We start from the raw sequence: 23,627 nt of genomic DNA, 5'->3' as shown, positions 1-23,627 counted from the left end.
ATTGGCAGTCCATCTGCAGTCCTGTTGAAAAAGATCTCAGCGCTTTCGCCCTCACGCGCACAGCAGAACAGTGTGGCCCAATTCACTTCCTATAGGCGCGCTCGCGCTCACCGAGGCTAGTCCGGAAACTGAAGTTTTGATCGAAGCGAGAAAATGTAACCTATTTCGGTCGACACAGATTGCCCTTTTTTTTCCCTCCAAATGTCAGCACTCCGGTTAACCCTTGGTGGAAAAGCTCAGCCTCCGTCCACTTGGTGACTTGCGGTTTATCTCTCATGTCATACCCTCGGCGCGAGTCTCAAAAATCCCAAACCGAACGAGTTCTCACCGCCACGGCGTGGATCACGAAGCCCCGACCCTCGCGGTCAGTTGAACGTGACGGCAGTCGTCTGTAACCGTCGGCATTATCTGGCGTCCGCGATGTAGTTGTGGTGCCGGCGTCGCTACGCTTTTTGCTCTCTTGTCTTGAGGATGAATTGGGCTTCACGGCAAGTTCAGTGCGACCTCACACCCAGAGCACTGTGCTGCTGGTCTGTTGTGTGAGAACAATACAATACAATACGGCTCGGAGCTTCCACACAGTAAGCTTAGAAAAATCATACAGCATCACATCAACCCCCTTTTTTGAACTTGCAATCTGGCTGTTATTTGCTTTAACGTTCAAACGCGTTACCCACGCGGGAGAAATAGGAGAGAAAATGTGAGGCAGTGGGAGAGAGAGTACGCGAAAGAAATTGAGGGAGCGAGAGAGAGAGGGAGAGAGAGAGAGAGAGAGAGAGAGAGAGAGAGTGGGGGGGGGGGGGGGGGGGGGGGGAGAGAATCGTAAACAAGGACCCAGCTGCATTAGCATATGGTGTAATAATGAATTCACTAGCGCGCTCCGTAAATGTATTAAATGTGACAATTGCGCATAAATGTATTTATTATTTTTTTGCTGCATGCTGTGCGTGCACTTGTTATTGTCTTCGGGGTATTCCAACTCTCCATGGAAAGAAAGTGGAATAACCAATGTGGTACAGGCTGCTTTTACTAACTTTTCAAATCTAATTCTCACGGTGTTATTCTTGGTTCATGTTGAATGGACGTGAGATAATCACTGTGTTTCATCAAATATTTACAATATATTTAAAATCTCAGCAAACAAACAAAAAACGTCGCATTTGCAATGACAAAACAAACATCTAACAACCGTGGATCATATTATTATGAAAATGAGGACTTGACTCAGTTATTATTTACCTATAGGCTACAACTTGATATTTCAAATACACAACAGACCCACCACTCAAGTCAACAAACCACCAATCAGAGGCCAATAAAGTAATAAAAACCAACAAATCATACAGAAATTAATCTCTCAGCACCTGGTTGAGCGCAGTGCAAATTCCTCCAAAATGTGATGAGTTGTGGAAGGGCAGCTTTCAGGTTCTGTAGTCAACCCTCAAATTGTCTCCTGCATAGGTCCCACTATAGTCTCCTCATCTCGGCACCTCTGAGTCCTCGCTGGTGCATGAAGTGTGTCTAGAGTCGAGGAAGATACCTTCAACTCTGTCAACACAGAGTCGTCAGTGAGCAGGGGGGTGGGGGTGTGAATCCATTATATTGTGTGTGTGTGTGTGTGTGTGTGTGTATCAGTGTGTTTTTGTTTTGTGAGAAGATAAACAAACCAAAAAGGGAAAGATGGATAGATTATTCCATGAAAGGGGGAGAGATTGAACTTTCTATAGTGAACATGGAAAGATATATGTAGCCGGAGAGATAAAGAGAAAGATGGAGGAACTCTCTACTTCTGGGGAACAAGGCATTGTGAATTATCGATCTACCCAATACGCCATTCATGGCAGCTAATTTGATGAGAATTTTTTTTACAATTTCTAGGTTGTGTGTGCCTGTATGTGTGCTTATGTGTGTGTGCCAGTGCCAAAAACACATGCACAGACACAGTTTTGTGTCTGTTTGTATTTGTGCTTGTTTGCATCTATATGTGTCTATGTTTTAGTATATGTTTGTGTGTGTATGAGCCTGTATCTGTTTAATGTGTGTTTGCCAATGCCAAAACACACAGACGGGCACACACACAGATGCACACACGCACATACACAGGGTGTGTCTGATTGAATGTGTTCCAGAAACGTGTGTGCTTATGTATGTGTGTGTATGTTTGAGTGTGTGTACATGTGTGTATGTTTGTGTGTGTATGTTTGAGTGTGTGTACATGTGTGTGTGTGTATGTTTGTGTGTTTTTACATGTGTGTATGTTTGTGTGTGTATGTTTGTGTGTTGTGTGTATGTTTGTGTGTGCGTGTGCACGCGTGTGTCTACACATTGGAGTGCATATCTAAGTATTTACGTGTTTGCACCCCCTCCCCCTGCCCCACCACTACCCCATCCCTGGTCTGTTGTTGGCTTGAGAACTTGTCAATGAGGCTGGCATGGTAAATGATAATTAAGAACATTACACGCTCGCCTAGCGCGCCACCCCAGCTACCCTGAACGGCACGCGGCACACTCGCTTTCAATCGCAGCCTTATCTCTCGGGGGACCCCCAACTACTCACAGAGTCGTGTATCTCCCCAAATTAGGTTACATTTTCATTCCACCTCATTTGCCGTGGATGTGATGTGGTTGTTATGGAGTCATGATATGGTTAGCCAGAGCTGCAGTCTACCAGAAGGGGGGCGATGACAGGTTGCTGTGTGAAAGAGCTGTGCTTCATTGCACAGGGGCTCAATATTACCTGTCTCTGTCCTACCTCACTCTCCCTCTCTCTCTCTCTCTCCTCTGGTAGACACGTGATATTTCCCACACACTCAAACAAACACACTATTGCATGTATGCACACACACACAAACACATGCACGCACGCACGCACACACACACACACACACACACACACACACACACACACACACACACACACACACACACACACACACACATAGACACACAAACACATGCACGCATAGGGACACAACAAAGGACACAGTAAAACAATTCAAATGTTTTATTTACATGTAAACACATACACAGATGTGAAAAATCATACATGTACATCAATATGCACACGCACACACACACACACACACACACACACACACACACACACACACACACACACACACACACACACACACACACACACACACACATAATTCACGATCACATTGTTACATTATTGAGATGCATCCAAACACATGCAGTATAATGTTGTTTGCATACCACTATCCTACTCATATATAAGCACCCTTCTTATCTTCCTATGGCCTCCTCACTCGTCGCTGCTCTGCCTGGAACATGCTATAGCCAGCCTCCCTATGGAGACAGCGTGGTTATCCATACCAGTAGTTGAGCTCTGTTAACACTGCTTATTACTGATTCAGCGCGTGGGCCCGACCTGAGGAGGGGGGCGCTCTCAGGTTTCTGATCTACGTGTGTGTGTGTTTGTGTGTGTGCGTGTGTGTGTTTGTGTATTTCTGTGTGTGTGTGTGTGTGTGTGTGTGTGTTTGTGTGTGTTTGTGGTTGAGTGTGTGTGTGTGTGTGTGTGTGTGTGTGTGTGTGTTTGTGTGTGTTTGTGGTTGAGTGTGTGTGTGTGTGTGTGTGTGTGTGTGTGTGTGTGTGTGTGTGTGTGTGTGTATGTGTATGTGTGTGTGTGTGTGTGTGTGTGTCTGTGTGTGTGGTCAGCAGCAAAGGTATCAAGTGGGTGCTGGGATGACCACACCCCTCCTGCCCTGTTTGTCAGATAGATTAGATTGGATGCACAGAAGCTGCTTATCCCCGGATGTCCCTGCGGGCCTATTTCATCAGCTAGATCACAGGATATAATGGAGTTTAAGGAATGACGTGGAGGAGCCTTCAGAGGGAAATGGTTTTCCGGGGGTCTGCTACATACAGGTCACTTGGGCCAGCAGTGCAGAATGGCTTCTTGTTGATGGAACCAATGATCACACGGTTTTGATTAACAATAATATATAAACTATAAAGTGTGATGTGAGATGTCATTTAAAAGATGGCAAAGAGTCAGAGAGGGGAGGGTTGAACACAATGGACAAGTTCATACTGTGGGTCGGATTTAATTTATTTATACATCCCTTGTTCGCTAACATATACATCTTCATAAGGGCTTATAGGAGGGGGAATTATAATAAAACTCGTCAAGTTTGCATTTTTAATTATATTGCGTGTGTGTTTGCGCTCATTAATATGTGTACGCGTCTGTGTGTGTGTGTGTGTGTGTGTGTGTGTGTGTGTGTGTGTGTGTGTGTGTGTGTGTGTGTGTGTGTGTGTGTGTGTGTGTGTGTGTGTGTGTGTCTATAGATGTCCATGCGTGTGCCAACCCAGCAAGCATGTATCCTGTTGCGCGCGTCTATAATGAACCCACGTCTTTATCATCGGAGAGCAATGCCCGCTCCCGCTACCGAACCATAGCACCCAAGAGTCCCATAAAAGACACACTATGTTCGTATGCAGGCAGAGTCTCCCATGCTATAACGTTGCCGCGGAGGGTGGATGGACACGTCTCGCTGCGTGCTGTGTGCGCTACAGATAAATATATAGAGATAGATATAACTTTATTAATCCCCCGTGAGCAATTAGAGGCCTGGCGGCTGCGTGGTATGTAGACAGAAGTTTATTTTCAGAGCACCCTGAAGACTGCTGGATTAATAGTGGGAGCAATGAGAAGAAGGAAAAGCATTAGATGTCAGTCGATGGCATCACAGGAGAGCTGATCTCTTACTAATGCAGCTCATCTAAAGTGCCAACTTTACTTAGCGCCAATTCATGTTAGTTTAACTGTGCCGGTTTTTCACTTAATCGCAAAGTTACAAACGCACTTTCCTGTTTTCCTGTACTTGTAATTTTAATTTGTGCAAAGTTATTCTGAATTCTGCTTTCTATTAATACAAGCCCCTCGAATGGTGCTGCTGTGCTGCACAAGTGTCTCAGATGTTGCTCCATGGCCTATGATGGCGTGGATGAGGATGTGTTGGATAACGCCCTGTTGAGTTTCAATGATGGTTGAGTGTTAGTTGGACTGGTGCTGTGTGAAGCGTGGGGCCGTGTTGGGCTGCGGTCAGGGGTACTGCTTTCAGCAGGGAAACAATGTGGAACCAAGTGACTCACTATCACTCAACTCTCTCTTCAGCCTGATCTGAAACATGGCCACTCTACACATCCACACTGAACACACACACACGCACGCGCGCGCACACACACACACACACACACACACACACACACACACACACACACACACACACACACACACACACACACACACACACACACACACACACACACACACACACACACACACACACACACACGTGTAAATATGCACACAAGCACAAAGACACACATACACACACGCACGCAGGGCTTATATTCAGAGCGGGATCAGGCTTGAATGATGCGTTAAGTACTTAATTAGTCAGGTCAAGTATCACACTGTGCTGCCTGTCTATTTCCATTTTATTAGCTGACAGGCTCATGGTGGAAGTATCCTTTAGCTCAGCACAGGGCTATCATGTTTACCACAGCATGAGTATTGTATAGTCGCGCTCACACTGAGTGTCGACTGTATGAAGGGTTGTGCGTTTACAGAAAGATAGGTAAAGCCGATGATATAATTTTGTCCTAAAGACATCATTGCTGTACAGCAGCCACTTGGCACCTCTTGACAGTTTCAATAGGGGACAGACAGGACTTTTGGTCCCCAGGTGTTTGGGGATAAAAATAAAGACTTTTTTTAATTTAACGTGGCTCTTTCTTTTCTGTTGAGGATGCATTCTGTGAAATAGATAACAATCCCAGTTCTCGCCATTGTCTTTAGTGAGCATGGCTATTATTATATTAGGAGAACTTTTATAGGAACACGATTTCAATACATTTCTTATCTTGTTATTTGGTTGTTTATTGTATTTCTTTTTTTATCGTTTGGTTCCCTGACAAAATCGTAGGCAAAGCACTACTCGTTTATTTTATTGGCTGTTGAAGTTAATATGAATTTCTTTATGATGTCTACTTTGATTGTATATTGATTGTATTTATCCTATTTAATCCAAGTCTTAAATGACATCATGGCTAAAAATGCAAATACTGTCCTGACGAGGGCGCTGCTGTGCTGCTAATGTTCCTTTATGTTGGTTGCCGTTTCAAATGCTATGCCTCGCTTAAGCCAGTGGGGGGCGGCAGACTTAAGGCGGTAGATAGGAATTAGAGAACATCGACTCGAATCACTGAAGTGTATTTAATTGATGTTAAGTAAGCCATTGAAATGAATCACAAGAAAAATGCAAAACTTCATGATGATCTGTATGAATAATCCATATCGCTGGATGTTCTGTTACCCGTAGTCCTAGTAATTATTGAAGTACAAAAGTATTAGTAAATATTTCCCCACCCCATGTGGGCTTTTTCAACAAACGGTTCAACAACACTTTATTAACAATTGTTGTCAGAAGATTGATATAACGAGAAAATACCATCATGAATAAAAACGTTCCAGAATGTTACAAAATTAAATGCTCAAAACATGTTATAATAGTTCGACTATGAAGCTCTATTTTTTCTCATAAAGCTCCCTTTGTTCATATCAAATCAAACAACGTTTTTCGTCACTCATTCTTTATTAAGGAGATCGGGCATGATGTGGTAAAAACAGCCTTATCTGTCCAAATCACCCCTTCACAATGTGAAGCAGCTTCTTTGTTTCCAGTTGTGGTTAAAAGTGATTGATTTCCCAGTGCATTGCGCGCTGTGGAAAGATGAACATTGTCACCCAGCATCATAACAATGGCATCGGTGACAGTCGGGCTCACGGTGCGGTTCTCGCTGCAGGCTCATACCTGAAATGCACCTGCGGGCGTCATTATGTATCTAGCCATAGGCACACAAACACACACACACACACACACACACACACACACACACACACACACACACACACACACACACACACACACACACACACACACACACACACACACACACACACACACACACACACACACACACGAACACCGTTTCGAGCACCGCACGCACCCTTCATTACTAGAGTGCGTTTGGATTGAGCACCGTGTTTCACCGGACAGCTCCCCGTTTCTAAAGGATTCAGACACTTTTTAAAAAAAATGGGAGCACCGTTGTAACGTTCGGGGGAACTCGCACCTTGATTTTCTTAACTTTGATGGGGACTTGGACAACGAGGAGGGAAAATGCCTGTGATGAAGGGATTATTGGCGCCGCAGAACACGTTTCTGGACACTATAGCCACGCGCTTTGACGGCACTCGTAAGTTTTCCCTCACCTCTTATTTGGGCCACTTTATAAATCACAACCCTTTGCTTGTTCAAACGATTATATCCGGATGCTTTGATGAAGCAGGCTCTTCGAAACCAAGGATCAAAATCTGGCTTTTTTTTGTTATTCTGAAAAAAACAACAAGGAATTTCACTTTTAGTTGCGTCAAAGATAAACACGATAAACCAGATGAACAGGCATAAATCTTTTATTTGCAGCAGTCTAGTAGTACATTATTTGGGTTTTCCCTTTTTTGCAAGCATGTACTTTCATCAGTTCAACGTGCATGTAGAATAGACATACATAATAAATGCATTTTTGAATGGGATAAAAAACGAATTTAACTTAATCGAAGTAGTTATTGTGAAAGAAGTGTCATTGTGAGATCTAGATATGAGACACCTTCTGTACGTGCAGTAGTCCCTCTCATCCAGTGACATTTTATATTACAGACAGAAGTTTCTGTAGCGTCAGCACCATGGACAGCTACAACGACTCTGCGCGCCAGCAGGCCAACAACAACCATTTAATCAATCCTTTAGGGATAGATTTACATATACATTTACAATACCAGCTGTCCTATACGAAATACTATTACGAGCACGTTTGTTTAGTTCACCCACATGTCACACTTAACCGAGACAGCATGTAGTGGAGCATCGAGAGATTGAGAGAAGCAGAGAGAGAGAGCGAGAGAGAGTGAGCGAGAGAGAGAGAGAGAGAGAGACACAGAGAGAGAGAATGGGAGGGAGAGAGATGGAGGGAACTTTCGTGCCGCTTGTAAACCAGCTGACTATCTATCAAAATTAATTGGTCAGCGGCAGCTTCTCCCCAAGTCTTCCCTGGATGAGCCACTCCGAGCCATTTTTACACGACACATTTGCCCGCCTCTTTGCTTCATCTTTTATAGTCTAGCAGGCAGACTTTATTGCGTCTGTCTCGTTTATTTATTATTATTATTATTGTTAATATTATTACTTCTTAACATATTTTGGTTTCATAATTTTAGAACTGGAGTTGTTTCCAGCCTGCTCCAGTTCTGGATCTTGTCCTTAAACAAAGGCTTCATGAAGGAAAACACCCTCCCATCCACCAAATGCCGCTGATTCTTTGAGGTGACTTTCCGAACAAAGCACATTTGAATAGTTTTTCACTTTCAAATTAACCACCTGACCTTGGAGTAGAACCTGTGCTGCCATTCTTCTGGCGGACAAATCGCCCGCCCCCCCCCCCCAACATACTGTATCTTCCTGCTCCACATTGGCTGTAACCCCCCCCTCCCCCCAACCCCCTGAGTAGCAACTGAACAATGCGTTGACATGTGCACCATAGAGACTCATGGCTGCGTCTTCACTCTGCCTAAGGAAGGACTCTGAACATCGCTGTGGTCTCAGTGCTTCTGAGGGCCCCACGGCTGCTTTGGAACCAGGAGCACCGTGCATCTGAACAGGGTTAGGGGGAGTCGTACAGAGGGAAACTGTGCCTGGCTGGTGGCGTGTGGTCCACTTTCCATGTGTAGTGTGTGTGTGTGTGTGTGTGTGTGTGTGTGTGTGTGTGTGTGTGTGTGTGTGTGTGTGTGTATGTGTGTGTGTGTGTGTCTGGGGGGGATGGGGGGGTTGTAGTTACCAGCAGGGGGTTTGATCGTAAGATGGGGTCACTCAGGAGGCAGTGATGCATGATGGGGGTTTAAACTGGGTCTGATGGACCCTGGAGCCCAGAGACTACACAGAATGGAGGGGGGTGGGGGGTGGGGGGGGGAGGCTGCAAGGGGATTCTCTCTTTGACGTCATAGAACCAGACGGACATGAAGCAAGGCATCAATGGCCGGTATCAGATACATGTACTCTTCTGTTGACCTTAAAAACGGGATGCATGTACTGTAGCACCTCACATAGAAAAGTAATTTCAGAATGTTACATTTACATTTACATTTATATTAAAGGCAGTTAGCAGACGCTATTATCTAAAGCGACTTACAATATGTCCATTTGTCAGAAAGAAGAGATACACTATATTGCTGTCAGTACAGTAAGGATGTCCAGGAACAACGATAGCTAGGATAAGATGCTACACAAAGTTAATTAATGGCATGTTCAATTCAACATGCATTTCTACATTAAGGCAGCATTTGCATGTTGTCACACATTTTTTTTACTCATTTTTGAAGGGTAGCCAATCACAAATATATGAAACTATAGGAACACCACTCATGTCTGCGAAGGTGTTAGGTGTAGTAACCTCTGTTGTTTGACTTCTTTTTGTCCATTTCTGCCTCGAGGCACATTGTACGGCACTTGAGTGCTCTTCACCTCACCTTTAAATGTATCAAATTTGTATCCCACCAAATACTTCGGTTTTGGTTTACTTTCTAGCACCTAATCCTAACTTTTGGCGACGAGCTGGCTGTTGCCTTTCATGGCTGACACCGCCGTCGGTGTGTGACTGTTTGGGGGAATGTCAGGCGATACTGTAAAGTGCATTGGTTGGCCTCTGGTTCCAGAAATGTGCTTTATAAAGGCAGTCCATTTCAAATCAGTACACCAATGCGAAGCGCCCTTCCATACACAATGGCTTCCACCCTATCTCATGGAAGAGAAGAAAAAAGTGTGAAGTGTGAACAGGAGCAGGCTGTTTAGCAGTACAGTCTGAGGCGGTGATTGTGCAGCGCTGTACTCGGTTAAGTCTCTGCCTCCACAATGTCTGTGTGCTCTGCTTTCCAATCACCAGCTTTTCTCCGGCTATTTTCTGGCTCTCAGTACACACACTGGTGGCACCTTCACCACCAGGGTAATTACTGTCACACCCTGTCCCGGAGTGGAGTGTGTGTGTGTGTTTGAGTGAATATGTTTGTGTGTTTGTGAATGTGCGTGTGAGTGTGTTTTTCTGGTGTATGTGTATGTGTGTGTTCTTCTTGTACAGAGGAACACCGTTCGAATGCGCTTGTGTGTGTTTGTGTGTTTGACAGAGAGCAGGGGAAGCAGCAGTGGCAGTTCAATTTGGTGTGTATGTGCTTCTGAATGTGTGTGTATGTGTGTGACGGTGTGTGTGTGTGTGTGTGTGTGGTGTATGTGTGTGTGTGCGTGCAAGCTGGTTCGTTATTTTTTTAAGAAAAAGAGTTGGTGTGGCTGTGTGTGTCTTTAAGAGTTTTGAGTTCCAAATTGTTCACAATTTAAGGGTGAGAGTACGGATCCAAATAGTAAATTCTTACTAGGTTGACTAGTACCCCCCCCCACCCCAAGAACTTTCCTTTCACCACAGCCAGCCACTCAAATTAAATTGTCAAGTGGTTTTCTTTTTCTGAGGCATGATTGGGAAAGGCTGGCAAACCACAGTTGAAGAATTAACCAAGGTTACCCCCAACACAGTGCAGAGGAAAGCGTTGCTGAGTGGGTGGGCGCAGTATAGGAGCTCTCTAGTGGGGTTACAGGGCCATGCCACTCTCCAAATTACAGCCTCAGTTCCCAGGAAGGTCAGCCGGTAGATTAGGGGAGATAATTACTAAGTCTTCAGACCAACGGAAAAATTACTCGATTCAAAAATTACTCGATCATTAAGTGCAGAGCTGACTGAGAATACTTTGCAATTTTCTGGAGGATTCTGTACGCAGTGTATAGGAAAAAGGATGTGTCTGATGTGATGTCTTCATATGCACTGTGAGAAATGTTCATGCGCGCGATGATGTTGTTTCACCTGCATGGGAAACAGGTGTGACGTTGCCCTCTACCAGGGAAGCAGCGGTGAAAGACTCAATGAGTGTCTCGTTATGGGGCTGGACGAGAGCCATCAATCATCATTGGCTGTAGTGCCCAGGGTGAGTGAGTGTGTGTGTGTGTGTGTGTGTATGGTTTTGTGTGTGTGTGTGTGTGTGTGTGTGTGTGTGTGTGTGTGTGTGTGTGTGTGTGTGTGTGTGTGTGTGTGTGTGTGTGTGTGTGCGTGTGTGCTTGAGTGTGTGGGTGTAGGAGTCTGTGAGTGTGCATGTCTTTGAGAGATAATAAGTGTCTGTATGTGTATGTGTGTTTTTGTGTGTGTATGGGTTTGTATGCTTGTGCGTATGTATGCTTGTGCGTCTGTGAGTGTGCATGTGCATGTGCAAGAGAGATAGTGTGTGTATGTGTCTGGTGTGTGTGTGTGTGCGTCGGTGCATGTGCAAGAGAGATAGTATGTGTGTGTGTGTGTGTGTCTGTGGTGGAAGGAGAGGCTTGGCGGGTTCTCATTGGGCTCCCCCGAGCAATTGACTGACAGCAGCTTGCTATGTTGCATTGTGGCTTCATTTTCTCGTTATATTCTCTGTCCTCTTGAATGATTTTCATTTCTTATAGGATATTTGAATCCCAACTTGGGTTCTGGGTTTGATCCCCTAAATCCACAACCTACCTGTTGGCTTCCTTGAAAAAGATACTATGGATAAAAAAATCAGCTAAATAAATGAGTGAACAGTAATAGAAAAGGGGGCCAAAATACTGTTGTGGCGGTTGAAACAGTGTTAGACTCCAAGCTGAGAGGTTCTGGGTCCGATCCGAAATTTCTCCTCCCTCCGCTTCCTCCTCCTACCTTACCAAGTAAGGGAAAATGTATAGAACACCGGTCATTATCGGGAAAATAAGCCCAGACCGACTGAAGGGGCTTATTTTCGATAATGACCGTCATTCTATACATTATCCCGCCAAAAAATATTCGCCAAAGATGTTGACGTCGCCTAGCAACCAAATACGCTGGGGTTGTTAAGTTACCGGACTACTTGCGGAGTGATACGAAAGACGTGAATCAGAAGCAAAAAGAAAATCAACCCGATCAATTATGCTTAGCAACGGTCAATTACACAAAAATTATTGACCGCCGGAAGTCGGGAAGGCCAATTCAAGTGAATGGAGCATTCTACAGCATTAAGAAGAGCCGTGTAATAAGGGCAGAATATTTAATTATTCAGAAAAGATGCTTTAAATGCAAAACCCCTCAACTGAGTTAACCGTTCAGAACTATTGATTGGTCTTAAGAGGTTGAAGGTTCAATCCCCATCTATACGTCAGGCAAAACAATGGAGCCAATTCTACATCTACTCACACGTATCCTTAGTCTATCATAACAAAAACAGCTGTTTAAGTTGACTCGTTAGGGCTGCACTGTGAAAAGTGACGTTAATTAGGATGTCGTCAAGTTTGCCGCCCCTGCTTTAACACATTGTACCTGACAAGTCCGTACACCAAAGCCACATACATTTTAGTATATTTTAATTGGTCACACTTTTACACCACAACCATAAAGTAAGTACTAGTAAAATGTACCACAGCAGCCAATGGCACGTCTTGTTACCGAACCTCATTAGAATAATCGCAGTGCCTAATCACCGGCTCTAATGGGCTGGCCAAAGAAGATTGGCAGGCGAGGTTTGCCAAGCTCAGGCCCAAGTCAGCCACTCTCAGACGGTAATTGTGCGAAAAAGAGAGGACCTGAGATCATCTCCAGCACAGAGTTCTGGAGAACGTTATGTGATGACCGAGAGAGAGCGAGAGAGAGAGAGAGAGAGAGAGAGAGAGAGAGAGAGAGTGAGAGAGAGAGAGAGAGAGAGAGAGAGAGAGAGAGAGAGAGAGAGAGAGAGAGAGAGAAAGAGAGAGAGAGAGAGAGAGTGAGAGAGAGAGAGACCATTCGAGTATTCAGGAGGAGGAAGTAAAAAGAAGGAACACGAAGAAACAAAAGAGAAGAGGATGGCGGGAGGTGCCGGTGGTGGTGGGTGCGGGGTGTCGGGTGGGGAGGTGGGAGAGACGGGGGAGGAGGGGGAGAAGACGGTAGTTTGAGAGGAGTGACAAGTGTAAAGGCTGCAGAGCTGGTGGAGGGCAGCGGTACAGCGCCCCAGCAGGCAACGCAAAATTGCCTAATGGTTCGCTTCCGCCAATTATTATGTGGGGAGCGGATTACTACGTCACTTGTGCTCATTTGTGTTGACTTGTGTGTGCCTGTTGGGGTTGGTTGAACTAAGAATGTGTGTGTGTCTGTACATGGGCTGCTTTTATAGTTATAGTGGAGGTGCATCCAAAAATTGGTCAATGATTACTAGCATTTTTGGAGTGTGGCTACACACGTGAGGGACATGTCATGCTCCCACACACACGTACACGCGTACACACAGTCAGACGTACATGATTATGTACACACATACACACAAATACAAACACACACTCTCGCTCTCCTCCAACACACACACACGCGCACGCACGCACGCACGCACACACACACACACACACACACACACACACACACACACACACACACACACACACACACACACACACACACACACACGCACACTCACACACACACACACACACACACGCACACAGTGTGTTGGTTCCTAGGGAACGGTAGCCCCTAGCTAGCGTATTGCAGACAGACGGTGAATGAGAGAACGCTGATTGCTAGAATGAATATTAGAGAACAAACGTAGGGAGTCTCCCTGGCTGGCAGGCAGAGAGGCGAGGAGTAATCAATAACGCAACCCAAAAAAAACATATTTTCTAATCTCTAATCACGAACCCCTGAGATGAGTCACCTTCCTCTCCTTGCAAACAACCCCCTCCCTAAATCCATTAAGTAACAGAGAGTCCTCTGTACATTTAATTACAGCCAACTCTCATATCACCCAACATGTCCTCCTCCTCCTCTTACTCCTCTTACCCACGTCAGCCGTCGGTCTGTCTGTCTGTCTGTCTGTCTGTCTGTCTGTCTGTCTGTCTGTCCGCCTGCCTGTATGCCAGTGTCTACATTAAATAAAATGTAAATGGACTGCAATTCCACAGTGCTTTTCAGCCCCGGGGGCACTGAAAGCACTTTCCAATTACTGCCTCACATTCACCCATTCATGCACACATTCATACACACATTCACACAGCGACGACGGTGTCAGCCATGCAAGGCGACAGTCAGTTCAGCAAGAGCAGTGAGGATTAGGTGTGTTGCTCAGGGACCCCTGGACACTTGGCGAGGAGGAGACTGGGGATTGAACCAGCATCCTTCCGGTTGCCAGACAACTTTTACCTCCAGAGCCACTGCCACCCATCTCGTAAATTCATGCGTGCTTGCGTGTGTGCGTGTATGTGTGTTGTGTGTGTTGTATATGTGTGTGTGTGTGTTGGTGTGTGTGTGTGTGTGTGTGTGTGTGTGTGTGTGTGTGTGTGTGTGTGTGTGTGTGTGTGTGTGTGAAAGTTTGTGAAAGTGTGTGTGTTCGTGTTCTTCTTCTTTACCCCTGACCTCTCCCAACTCTCTATTTCTCACTTTCTCCCCCACCTCTTCATCCATCTTTACCTCTCCCTCCCCCTACTGTTTCCTGCCGGATTCCTTAACTCCCCCACTGATTCATCTCTCTCTCTCTCTCTCTCTCTCTCTCTCTCTCTCTCTCTCTCTCTCTCTCTCTCTCTCTCTCTCTCTCTCTCTCTCTCTCTCTCTCTCTCTCTCTCCCCCTCTCATATTCTCCTTTTCTTTTTAATGTGTATATGGACGAATTGTCACAGCAGTTGAATGCATGCAATACAGGATGTGTGATTGGCAATAGTCTCATTAATCACCTTATGTATGCAGATTATTAAGTCATATTTTGCCCATATAGTGCTGGCTTACAACAACTTTTGAAGGTTTGTTCCCAATACAGTGTGGAGTTTGATATTCGATATAATGCAAATAAAGGCAATATTATGATTGTCAGAAGCAAAGAAGACAGGAAATTGGTATTTCCTGATTTCTTTTTATCTGGTACTGCTCTTAAAGTGTGTGATGAAGTATTTAGGCCACCATTTTGTTAATGATTTGTCAGATGATAAAGACATCAACAGACAATGCCATAAGATGTATGGTCAAGCCAATATGCTTGCACGTAAATTTAACATGTGTTCAACTGCTGTAAAGGTTGCGCTATTTAGAGCATTCTGTACCCCGCTATATACTGCCCATTTGTGGCGTGCTTACAGAAAAAGCAATATGAAAAAACGAACTGTGGCTTATAATGACGGAATGCGGATGCTTCTCAGAATACCGAGATGGTCTAGTGCTAGTCAAATGTTTGTAAATGTTGGTGTGCCTACCTGTCATGCTTTAATTAGGAATTTGATGTATCGTTTTATGTGTAGGTTGACGGCATCTGAAAACAGTATTATTCAGGCATTGGTCAAGCCTGGGCTCAGCTCTGTCAGGTTCTCATCCACACTCTGGAGACATTGGAGGGCATGTTTGTATACTGCAAGTGTTGTATGCTGATCTCTTTTTGTATTGAGTCTATTTTTATACATTGTACTATGGATCTTCATGTGTCCTGAATAAAATCACATATATATCTCTCAATCTCTCTCTCTCCCTCTCTCTCTCCCTCTTTCTCTCTCTCTCTCTCTCTGTCTCTCTCTCTCTCTCTCTCTCTCTCTCTCTCTCTCTCTCTCTCTCTCTCTCTCTCTCTCTCTCTCTCTCTCTCTCTCTCTCTCTCTCTCTCTCTCTCTCTCTCTCTCTCTCTCTCTCTCTCACTATCTCTCACTCTCTCTCTCTCTCCCTTTCTCCCTCACTTATTCTCTCTCCTTATCTCACTATTTCTATCTCTCTCTCTCTCTCCGTCTTTCACACACTCTCTCCCAGTCTTATTTATTTAGAGGAATACCTGGTGTAGCAGCCCCGCCACCATAGATTTCCCTCTGCCCTACCTAGCTAATGTTGCACTGACCTGCTGAGAAATGAGTTTCCTGACCTAAGGCTGACACACATTTACACACCACGCTTAGGAACAACACACCCTATTTGTTCTGCAAATTGATGGATTACTAGATTGGATCAAACTAGATCCAATATCTTGGACTGCGAAAGGCTGGTGGTTATAGCAGAGCTCATTCCCGGTAGAGGGTTAGGGTTAGGGTTAGGGTTCATCTGAGGCCCAATCCCATTTCTACCCCTTACCCCTTCAAAACAAGGGGGATGGGTAAGGGGAAGGGGTAAGGGGTAGAAATAGGATTGGGCCGATGTCACCAACTTGCTCATCAACTAAGGAACAAACTGAATGAAGAACTACAACGAACAAAACTAAGTTTTTATCGTGCCGGTACTAAGAGCATTGACTGTCACTGTGATTAAATGTTCAAGTAAAAATAAGTTCATTAGTGTGTATAAATAGCCTCAATCCTGACACTTGTTTAACACTATTGTGCACTCATCAGGCACAAAACACTTCAGGTGATTGTAATTAAATACCCTCTTCTCTCTATTTGATATCTTTCGCCCCTTTTCTGCTTCACTTCCTTTGACTCTTGTCTCGTTATTCCTTCCTTCCTCCCTCCCTCCCTTCCTTCTTTCCTTTCTTCCTTCCTTCCTCCCTCCCCCTCGCTCCTTCTCTCCCTCGCTTCCTCACACCCTACCTCCCTCGCTCCCTCACTCCCTTGCTCCTTCATTCGTTCCCTCCATCCCTCCATCCTCCCTCCGCCCGTGCAATGTTCAACATGCAACCCTCTCTCTCTCTCTCTCTCTCTCTCTCTCTCTCTCTCTCTCTCTCTCTCTCTCTCTCTCTCTCTCTCTCTCTCACTTTCTCTCTCATTTTCTCTCTCTCCCTTTCTCTCTCTCCCCCTCCCCTCTCTCTCCCCCTCCCTCTCTCTCTCTCTCTCCCTCTCTCTGTTTCTCTGTGTATCTCTGTCCTGCTTCTCCCCCCTGGGTTGTCTCCAGAAGCTGTCAGACAGCCTTGTGAGCACAAGGGGAGATGATCTATGAGCTTCTACACTGTAGCAATTAGCCAAAAGAAGCATAGAGAACGAGGTAGAGGGACCGAGGGGGAGAGAGAGAGAGAGAGAGAGAGAGAAAGTCAGGGGGAGAGAGAGGAAAAACACAGAAAGTAATAGAGAGAATAAGAGAGTATGAGAGACACTCAGAGTGATAAATAGAAACCAGGAGACGGAAAGGGAGAGAGTGTTAGTGGAAGTTAAATGAGAGAGAGAGAGAGAGAGAGAGAGAGAGGGAGAGGGAGAGAGAGAGAGAGAGAGAGAGAGAGAGAGAGAGAGAGAGAGAGAGAGAGAGAGAGAGAGAGAGAGAGAGAGAGAGAGAGAGAGAGAGAGAGAGAGAGAGAGAGAGAGAGAGAGAGAGAGAGAGAGAGAGAGAGAGAGGGAGAGAGCGAGGGGGAAGAGGGCAGGGAGAGGATGGAGTGAGAGTAAAAACAAAAGGATTGGAGAATGGAGGACAGGAAAGAGGAGACATGATGGAGCGGTTGCAAAATAACGAGAGAGGGGGAACAATGAGGCGAGAGAGAGAGAGAGAGAGAGAGAGAGAGAGAGAGAGAGGGCTAACGGGAACAGAGAAGACCCTCTCAATACGACCAACGTAAAGGGACAGCTAGGAGGATGGACCTGGGCGGCTGGGAGAGAGGGAGGGAGAGAGGGAGGGAGGGAGGGAGGGAGGGAGGGGGGGAGACGGCATGGTATAGGGTATAGTAGGAGGGGGGGGGGCACGGGATGCAGAGACTAAATAGACTGAGGTGGCGATGGAGGGCGGGGGCTCAGGGAAGATGTGGGAGCGGTGGTGGTGACATCTTGGTGGTGTTCCAGGAGGTGGGTGAGTGGGGGGGGAGGAGGGGGGAGGAGAATAATTAGGCGGAGAGATCCAGAACAGTCGGAGGGATCCAGCAAACAGCTTGGAAGGAGGGGAGGAGGGAAGGGAGATTGGGAAAATCCTGAAGGTTGGATTGAAGGCATAAAGTGAATGGAAAGGATGGGGGGTAGGGAAAGGGGAGAGAGAGAGAGAGAGAGAGAGAGAGAGAGAGAGAGAGAGAGAGAGAGAGAGAGAGAGAGAGAGAGAGAGAGAGAGAGAGAGAGGGGAGAGGGAGGGAGGGTGGGAGAGAGGAGGAAGGGGAAATGAGGAAAGGTGGAATGAAGTTGGCATTGACTAAAAGAGCAGGATGTGCCTTCTCCAATCCTGCTGAGGAAAAAAGCAATACAAAGAGAGGAAAGACAGTCAGCCAGTGGATGAGATAAGAGCGGACAGGGGAGGTAGATGAGAATCACCAAACAGTGGACCGCATGTTCGAAGATGCAGAGGACCACCACTTTATTTTGCATGGGTTTGCTTATTTGACTCTTTCCCCCGCTTAAGATTATTCGAAGTTCAGTTTAATTATTCACATATACTCCCCTGCTCCAAATGAGTACCAATAAGCTTTTAAATCTGTCCCATTAAATGCAAGGGTGCTTCCAGATGGGGACTGTGTGTTTCTGTGTGTGTGTGTGTGTGTGTGTGTGTGTGTGTGTGTGTGTGTGTGTGTGTGTGTGTGTGTGTGTGTGTGTGTGTGTGTGGGTGTGCGTGCCCGCATGTGTGTGTATTTGTGTCTGAACACGGTCATACAGTAAAATCACTTCGCACACACACCTACACACACACACACACACACACAGTGTGTGTGTGTGTGTGTGTGTGTGTGTGTGTGTGTGTGTGTGTGTGTGTGTATAGTGTTTGTATTACTGGTTGTCTGTCAGGAACATGGCGTAGGTGGAGCTTGAAAGTTGGGTGGGACTTTCAAAGTTTGTAGCGATTGGTGGATATTAAGAACAATGCCAGCCAATAGCAGGACACAGATGGTTGTGATGGTATGGAAATGCTCATTTGTGATTGGTTGGTCATGTTTGATCCCCCCCATCGGACGCAATCCAGGCCGGCAGCAGGTGTATCACATGTTTGCTTATCGAAAAGGCACCTATCGACTAGGGTTCACTTGCAATCAAATCATATACACATGAACGGCACGTGCATCAACAGCCACACCCAACTATGAAACCTACACACAGACACACTCATATAAACACACGCATGATTGTGGCATCACGTTGGACGGCAAATACAGACATCTACCTCTAGAGCTGGATGCTGTCAGTCCAGTCGTGCTGTTGTTGAACTGTAAACGCCGGCTCTCAGGACACACGGGGCCCCCGTTCTCTGACAGCATGCGGGCCTTGGGCCTCGTCCCAGTCCTGCCCGTCCCTGCTCGCCCACTGGAGGGGGGCCCCTATGTTTGACAGCCGGTCCCCCCCCCCCCCGCTCCGCCCCGTGTTGACCATCTGTCCGGGGCCACACGGGGCGCCGGGCTGCTGACAAATCATTCTGCAACCATGTTGGCCTTCTAACGGGCGCGGGGGGGGGGGGCGCCTGCCACTGGTTCTGCTGGGCCTCTGTCGGCCCCCCTCTGCCATGGACCACGTGTAGGCAGTGTTCTGGACACTGCCGAGAAGTTAACTGTAGTTGGCATTTTCTTGTTCATTTTCCCCCTATATTTAATATCTCAATGTTGAATTTTGATGGATGTTTTTTTTTTATATAGCTTTATCTTGAGTACCTCTTTATTTTTGGTCATGCAGCCATCAAGGGGAAGACATTTTTATTGCCAGCCTCGGCACCCTTTTACACCTAAAGCTTCAGTTTGTTTTTCTGAGACACACACACACACACGCGCACATACACAAATACACACACACACAAACACACGCACATACACAAATACACACACACGCACTCACACACACACACACACACACACACACACACACACACACACACACACACACACACACACACACACACACACACACACACACACACACACACACACACACACACACAAACACACACACACTCTGCTCGCTGTGCACACACCAGCTTGCCATGCAAATGTCCTTAGCAATCCAGGCTTGGAGGTACAACTGTTGGTTGTAAAATGGGATTATAAACAGGAAGACATTTGCTTATTTCTCTTGAGGGACAGCCTACATGGAATTTGTACTGAGCTCTTGTTTTGCTAAATCCAATCTATGCCGATATCCTCAACAAAACCTGACATGTAACATGAAACAATTAAACAGTGTGGCTTAGGTGCAAAATGAATTATCGATGCAGAAAATTGAATTTTCCAATGAAAAGTAATTTGACTTGTTTCCTGATCGCTGTATTATTCAGTGGTACGTTTAGCTTGTGTAAAGGGTACTCTGGTTCTCTGGCGTCTGTGTTTTTTGGTGGATTTATCTGGTGTGAATGTTTTTTTTTATGTGTTTGTGGGTATGTGTGCATGTGCAGGGTTGCTTCTGTGGCGATTTCTCTGTGTTGGTGATTTTGTTTGTGCAATTGTGTTATTTTGTTTTTTGAAGCTCTCATTTCATAAATAGCCGAAGAAGCTCAGGGCTCTCTGTGTCCTCTATCCCAATCCTGGTTAACTGGTAAAGGGAAAGTGGATCCCAGTTTGAGTAGAAGAACCGCCAGGCAAAAAAATGAAATTGAACTGAGGCACACATTTCTTTTGTTGACTCATTTTAATTTAATATGAGGGCCATTGTACCAAACGTCGTCAGAAATACACGGCACGCTAACTCGAGTGTTCCGCCATTTGAAAACGACCACTCTTGAGAAACGTCTTTAGTGGGATGGAGCAGACCCCTGGTATTTGAGACCCAAACAGAGCAGTTTTTAACTGGAAGAAGTGATGTGTTTATCTTCCCTTCAAGAGGAACAATCTATCCTCAGTCAGCCCTTTAGTTTGGTCTAGGCAGAGAGTTGTGTTTGGCCAAGGGAGTAACTGCACTGTAGGTTGCTGTTCACAGTTCTCCTTCATATTGTGGTGTACAGATAGATAGGCTTCATTTATTTCTCTAAGAGATCAGAGAGAATTTTGTTGGCATAGGAAAGTTTGAGTGTTTCTAGCTTTTGAAATATAATAGTACAAATAATGTGTTTGGAGAAAAGACCAGAAATACTTAAAAATAACAAGATAGACAACATCCTGTATCTCATCTACTCACCTTTTCAATTCGCAGTATTTCCTAACCAAAAATAGTAAATATTTTTTCGCTAATATTACGAAGCATCTAAATCTTCCTTCACTGCTTAAGCTTCATTGTATTTACAGTATTCGCACCTTTGCCTTGAAATATTACAGAACGACCTATACATTCGATCATCAAACTCTATGTCGTTACCGTAAGACACCAGGTCAGGAACAAACCACTCCAGGGTGTACCGTTATTCAAAAGCATCCAACATGGCCCGGCTGAGTCGGCTTCCCATTGCCAATGTGGAGAGCAGTCCTAACCACTCTCATCCACAATGGTATTGTTTCATCCTCAACCCAATCCTCCCTTTGACACGTCTGAACTCAGTTACAACCGTGACCCTTGCTTGATCTCCATCTGTGCCTCTCTCTCTCCTACCCTCCCCTCTCCTCCTCCCCCCCAAACAGACAGCAACTTCATCCTGGCCAACGCGCAGGTGTCCCAGGGCTTCCCCATTGTCTACTGCTCGGATGGCTTCTGCGAGCTCACGGGCTTCTCCCGCGCCGAAGTCATGCAGAAGAGCTGCGCCTGCAAGTTCCTGTACGGGCCGGAGAGCAGCGAGACCGTCGTCCTCAGCATCGACAACGCGCTGGAGGAGCGCAAGGAGTTCAAGGACAAGATCGCCTTCTACGGCAAGACAGGTGAGCCCGTCTCCCCGCCTCCTCCCACCTCCGTATACCTCCTCCAAACCGCCCCCCCTGGGGGTGGAGGTGGGTGTGTTAGCAGTGTGGGTGAATGCCAGTGCTGAGTTCCCATCTGTGCAGCCTCCGTGGTCTTCAGGTCCACAGCGTTACGGTTTACACACCGAACGGCAAATTAAAAAAACAAAACAATGGTAAGCAATGGTGTTGCAATTGTCAGTGGGAAATCGGAAATCAGATGTAATATAAGCCAGAGGCGGCCGGGTAGCACAGTGGTGAGTTGTGTTTCGACTCCCACCTGAAAAGACGCTGGTTCAATCCCCTGTCTACCTGTAGGCATCCTGGAGAATGACACGTCTGAATGCACTGTGAGTTTGTCTCTTTGCCTCACAGCGTCTGCTGAGTTTACCATAAAGTAAACAGTGCAAGCTATCCTTGTCTAGCATTAAGGAGTAAGTGATGTAATGCGTCGTGACTACTGTGCCAATTTCAATTTCACGGCTATTTCCGGAGAGGGTCTATCTTAATAGGCGTGTATGGGACAATGGGCCGAGGGGAGAGATGGATACAGGGTGAGGGGGGATAGGTCCATTCTATGCCCCCCTTCCATTAAAAGGTCATTAAACCAAATGATGAGTCAAACCGCTCACCACATACACATGCACAACCACAGACATACACACGCACATACACAATACTTAACAGGGAGAGATCCATTCGATTGTGACAGTGCTCAGCTCTGTCTACTCTAGCAACTCTATACAAGACCTCAGGATTCCACGGAGTGATTTGACTCCCATCTCTGACATTAACAGACATAGACAGAGACATAGCATTTATTCATCACACATTCCATCTGCCTACTGATTAAGAGCTGTATTTCGTTTGTATTTCCACGTGACTGGAAATTGTGGTTCCTACATCCTGCATGGAGATATTGTTGTCAAATAGAGTAAATAATATTTAGATTCCCTGTCAATTTATTGGTTGTAATGACTCCCTTACATGCAACATATGCCAAGAAATCCTTCTGAAAAAGGTCCTCCAAAATTGCAGCACATATTTATCAACTAAAGCCCTTGAAAAAACAATATTATATGCCTAAATCAGAAGAATAGCCTGTCGAAGGCCTGCATGTTGAAAATACTATCCCCCCCCTCCAATAGATTCCAAGAACCATTGCTGGCTTGATACTCTGAAGCTGGCCCCGGTCTCGCCACAAAGATCTCAGCGATGAATAGCGTGTCTCAATAGAAGTACCTTATAAAAGAAAATAACTCAAGTCAGAATTCACAAGGCTGGGTACAAGTTCCTTTGAAAACCCAAAAAGCAATGTGACGATATAAATCCAAAATAATGAAATGATTGATGGAATGAAAACATTCAACAGAAGTACTGAAGGTAGCACAGAGCACCTAAGAAGAAGTTAAGAAACAGGCTGCTATGGCTGAGGCAGTTCTTTGTGAGAGGGTCTGCATCACAGTGCAGTTCTATGAACTGTCACTCCCTTTTGTTGCCATGTTCTCCGTTCTGCAGCACTCTGTCTCTCACTTCCCTCCATGGTCCTACACCTTTTTCGTCCTGTTTTCTATGAATACTTTTTTTAATACTATTATATTGTTTCATGTTTCATCCTATCATCACTTTCATCTGAAGGTTGATCTAGGGTGTCGTTAAATTAAATCTTGACTTGATACTTCCATTCACATCTTCTACTTTTGTCTCTTACCGGCTCGCTCTCTCTTCCTCTCTGTCTCTCTCTCGCTCTCTCTCTTTCCTCTCTCTCTCTCTTTCTCCCCCTCTCCCTCTCTCTCTCTCTCTCTCTCTCTCTCTCTCTCTCTCTCTCTCTCTCTCTCTCTCTCTCTCTCTCTCTCTC

At 45.7% G+C, this 23,627-nt stretch overlaps 1 protein-coding gene across 1 annotated transcript in view; it reads left to right on the top strand.

The window, feature by feature from the left end:
- Positions 1–7,214: 7,214 nt before the first annotated feature.
- Positions 7,215–23,627, top strand: part of kcnh8 (potassium voltage-gated channel, subfamily H (eag-related), member 8) — a 58,031-nt gene continuing 41,618 nt past the window's right edge. Inside the window, exons 1-2 of the mRNA XM_056583490.1 lie at positions 7,215–7,290; positions 21,518–21,751. Of these exons, the coding sequence (XP_056439465.1) occupies positions 7,215–7,290; positions 21,518–21,751 (310 nt within the window). The remainder of the gene's footprint in view (positions 7,291–21,517; positions 21,752–23,627) is intronic.

This window comes from Gadus chalcogrammus, chromosome 22, assembly GCF_026213295.1.
Source record: "Gadus chalcogrammus isolate NIFS_2021 chromosome 22, NIFS_Gcha_1.0, whole genome shotgun sequence".
Lineage (NCBI taxonomy): Eukaryota > Metazoa > Chordata > Actinopteri > Gadiformes > Gadidae > Gadus > Gadus chalcogrammus.
The sequence above is the reverse complement of the archived record's forward strand: the minus strand, read 5'-3'. Positions and strand labels throughout refer to the sequence as shown.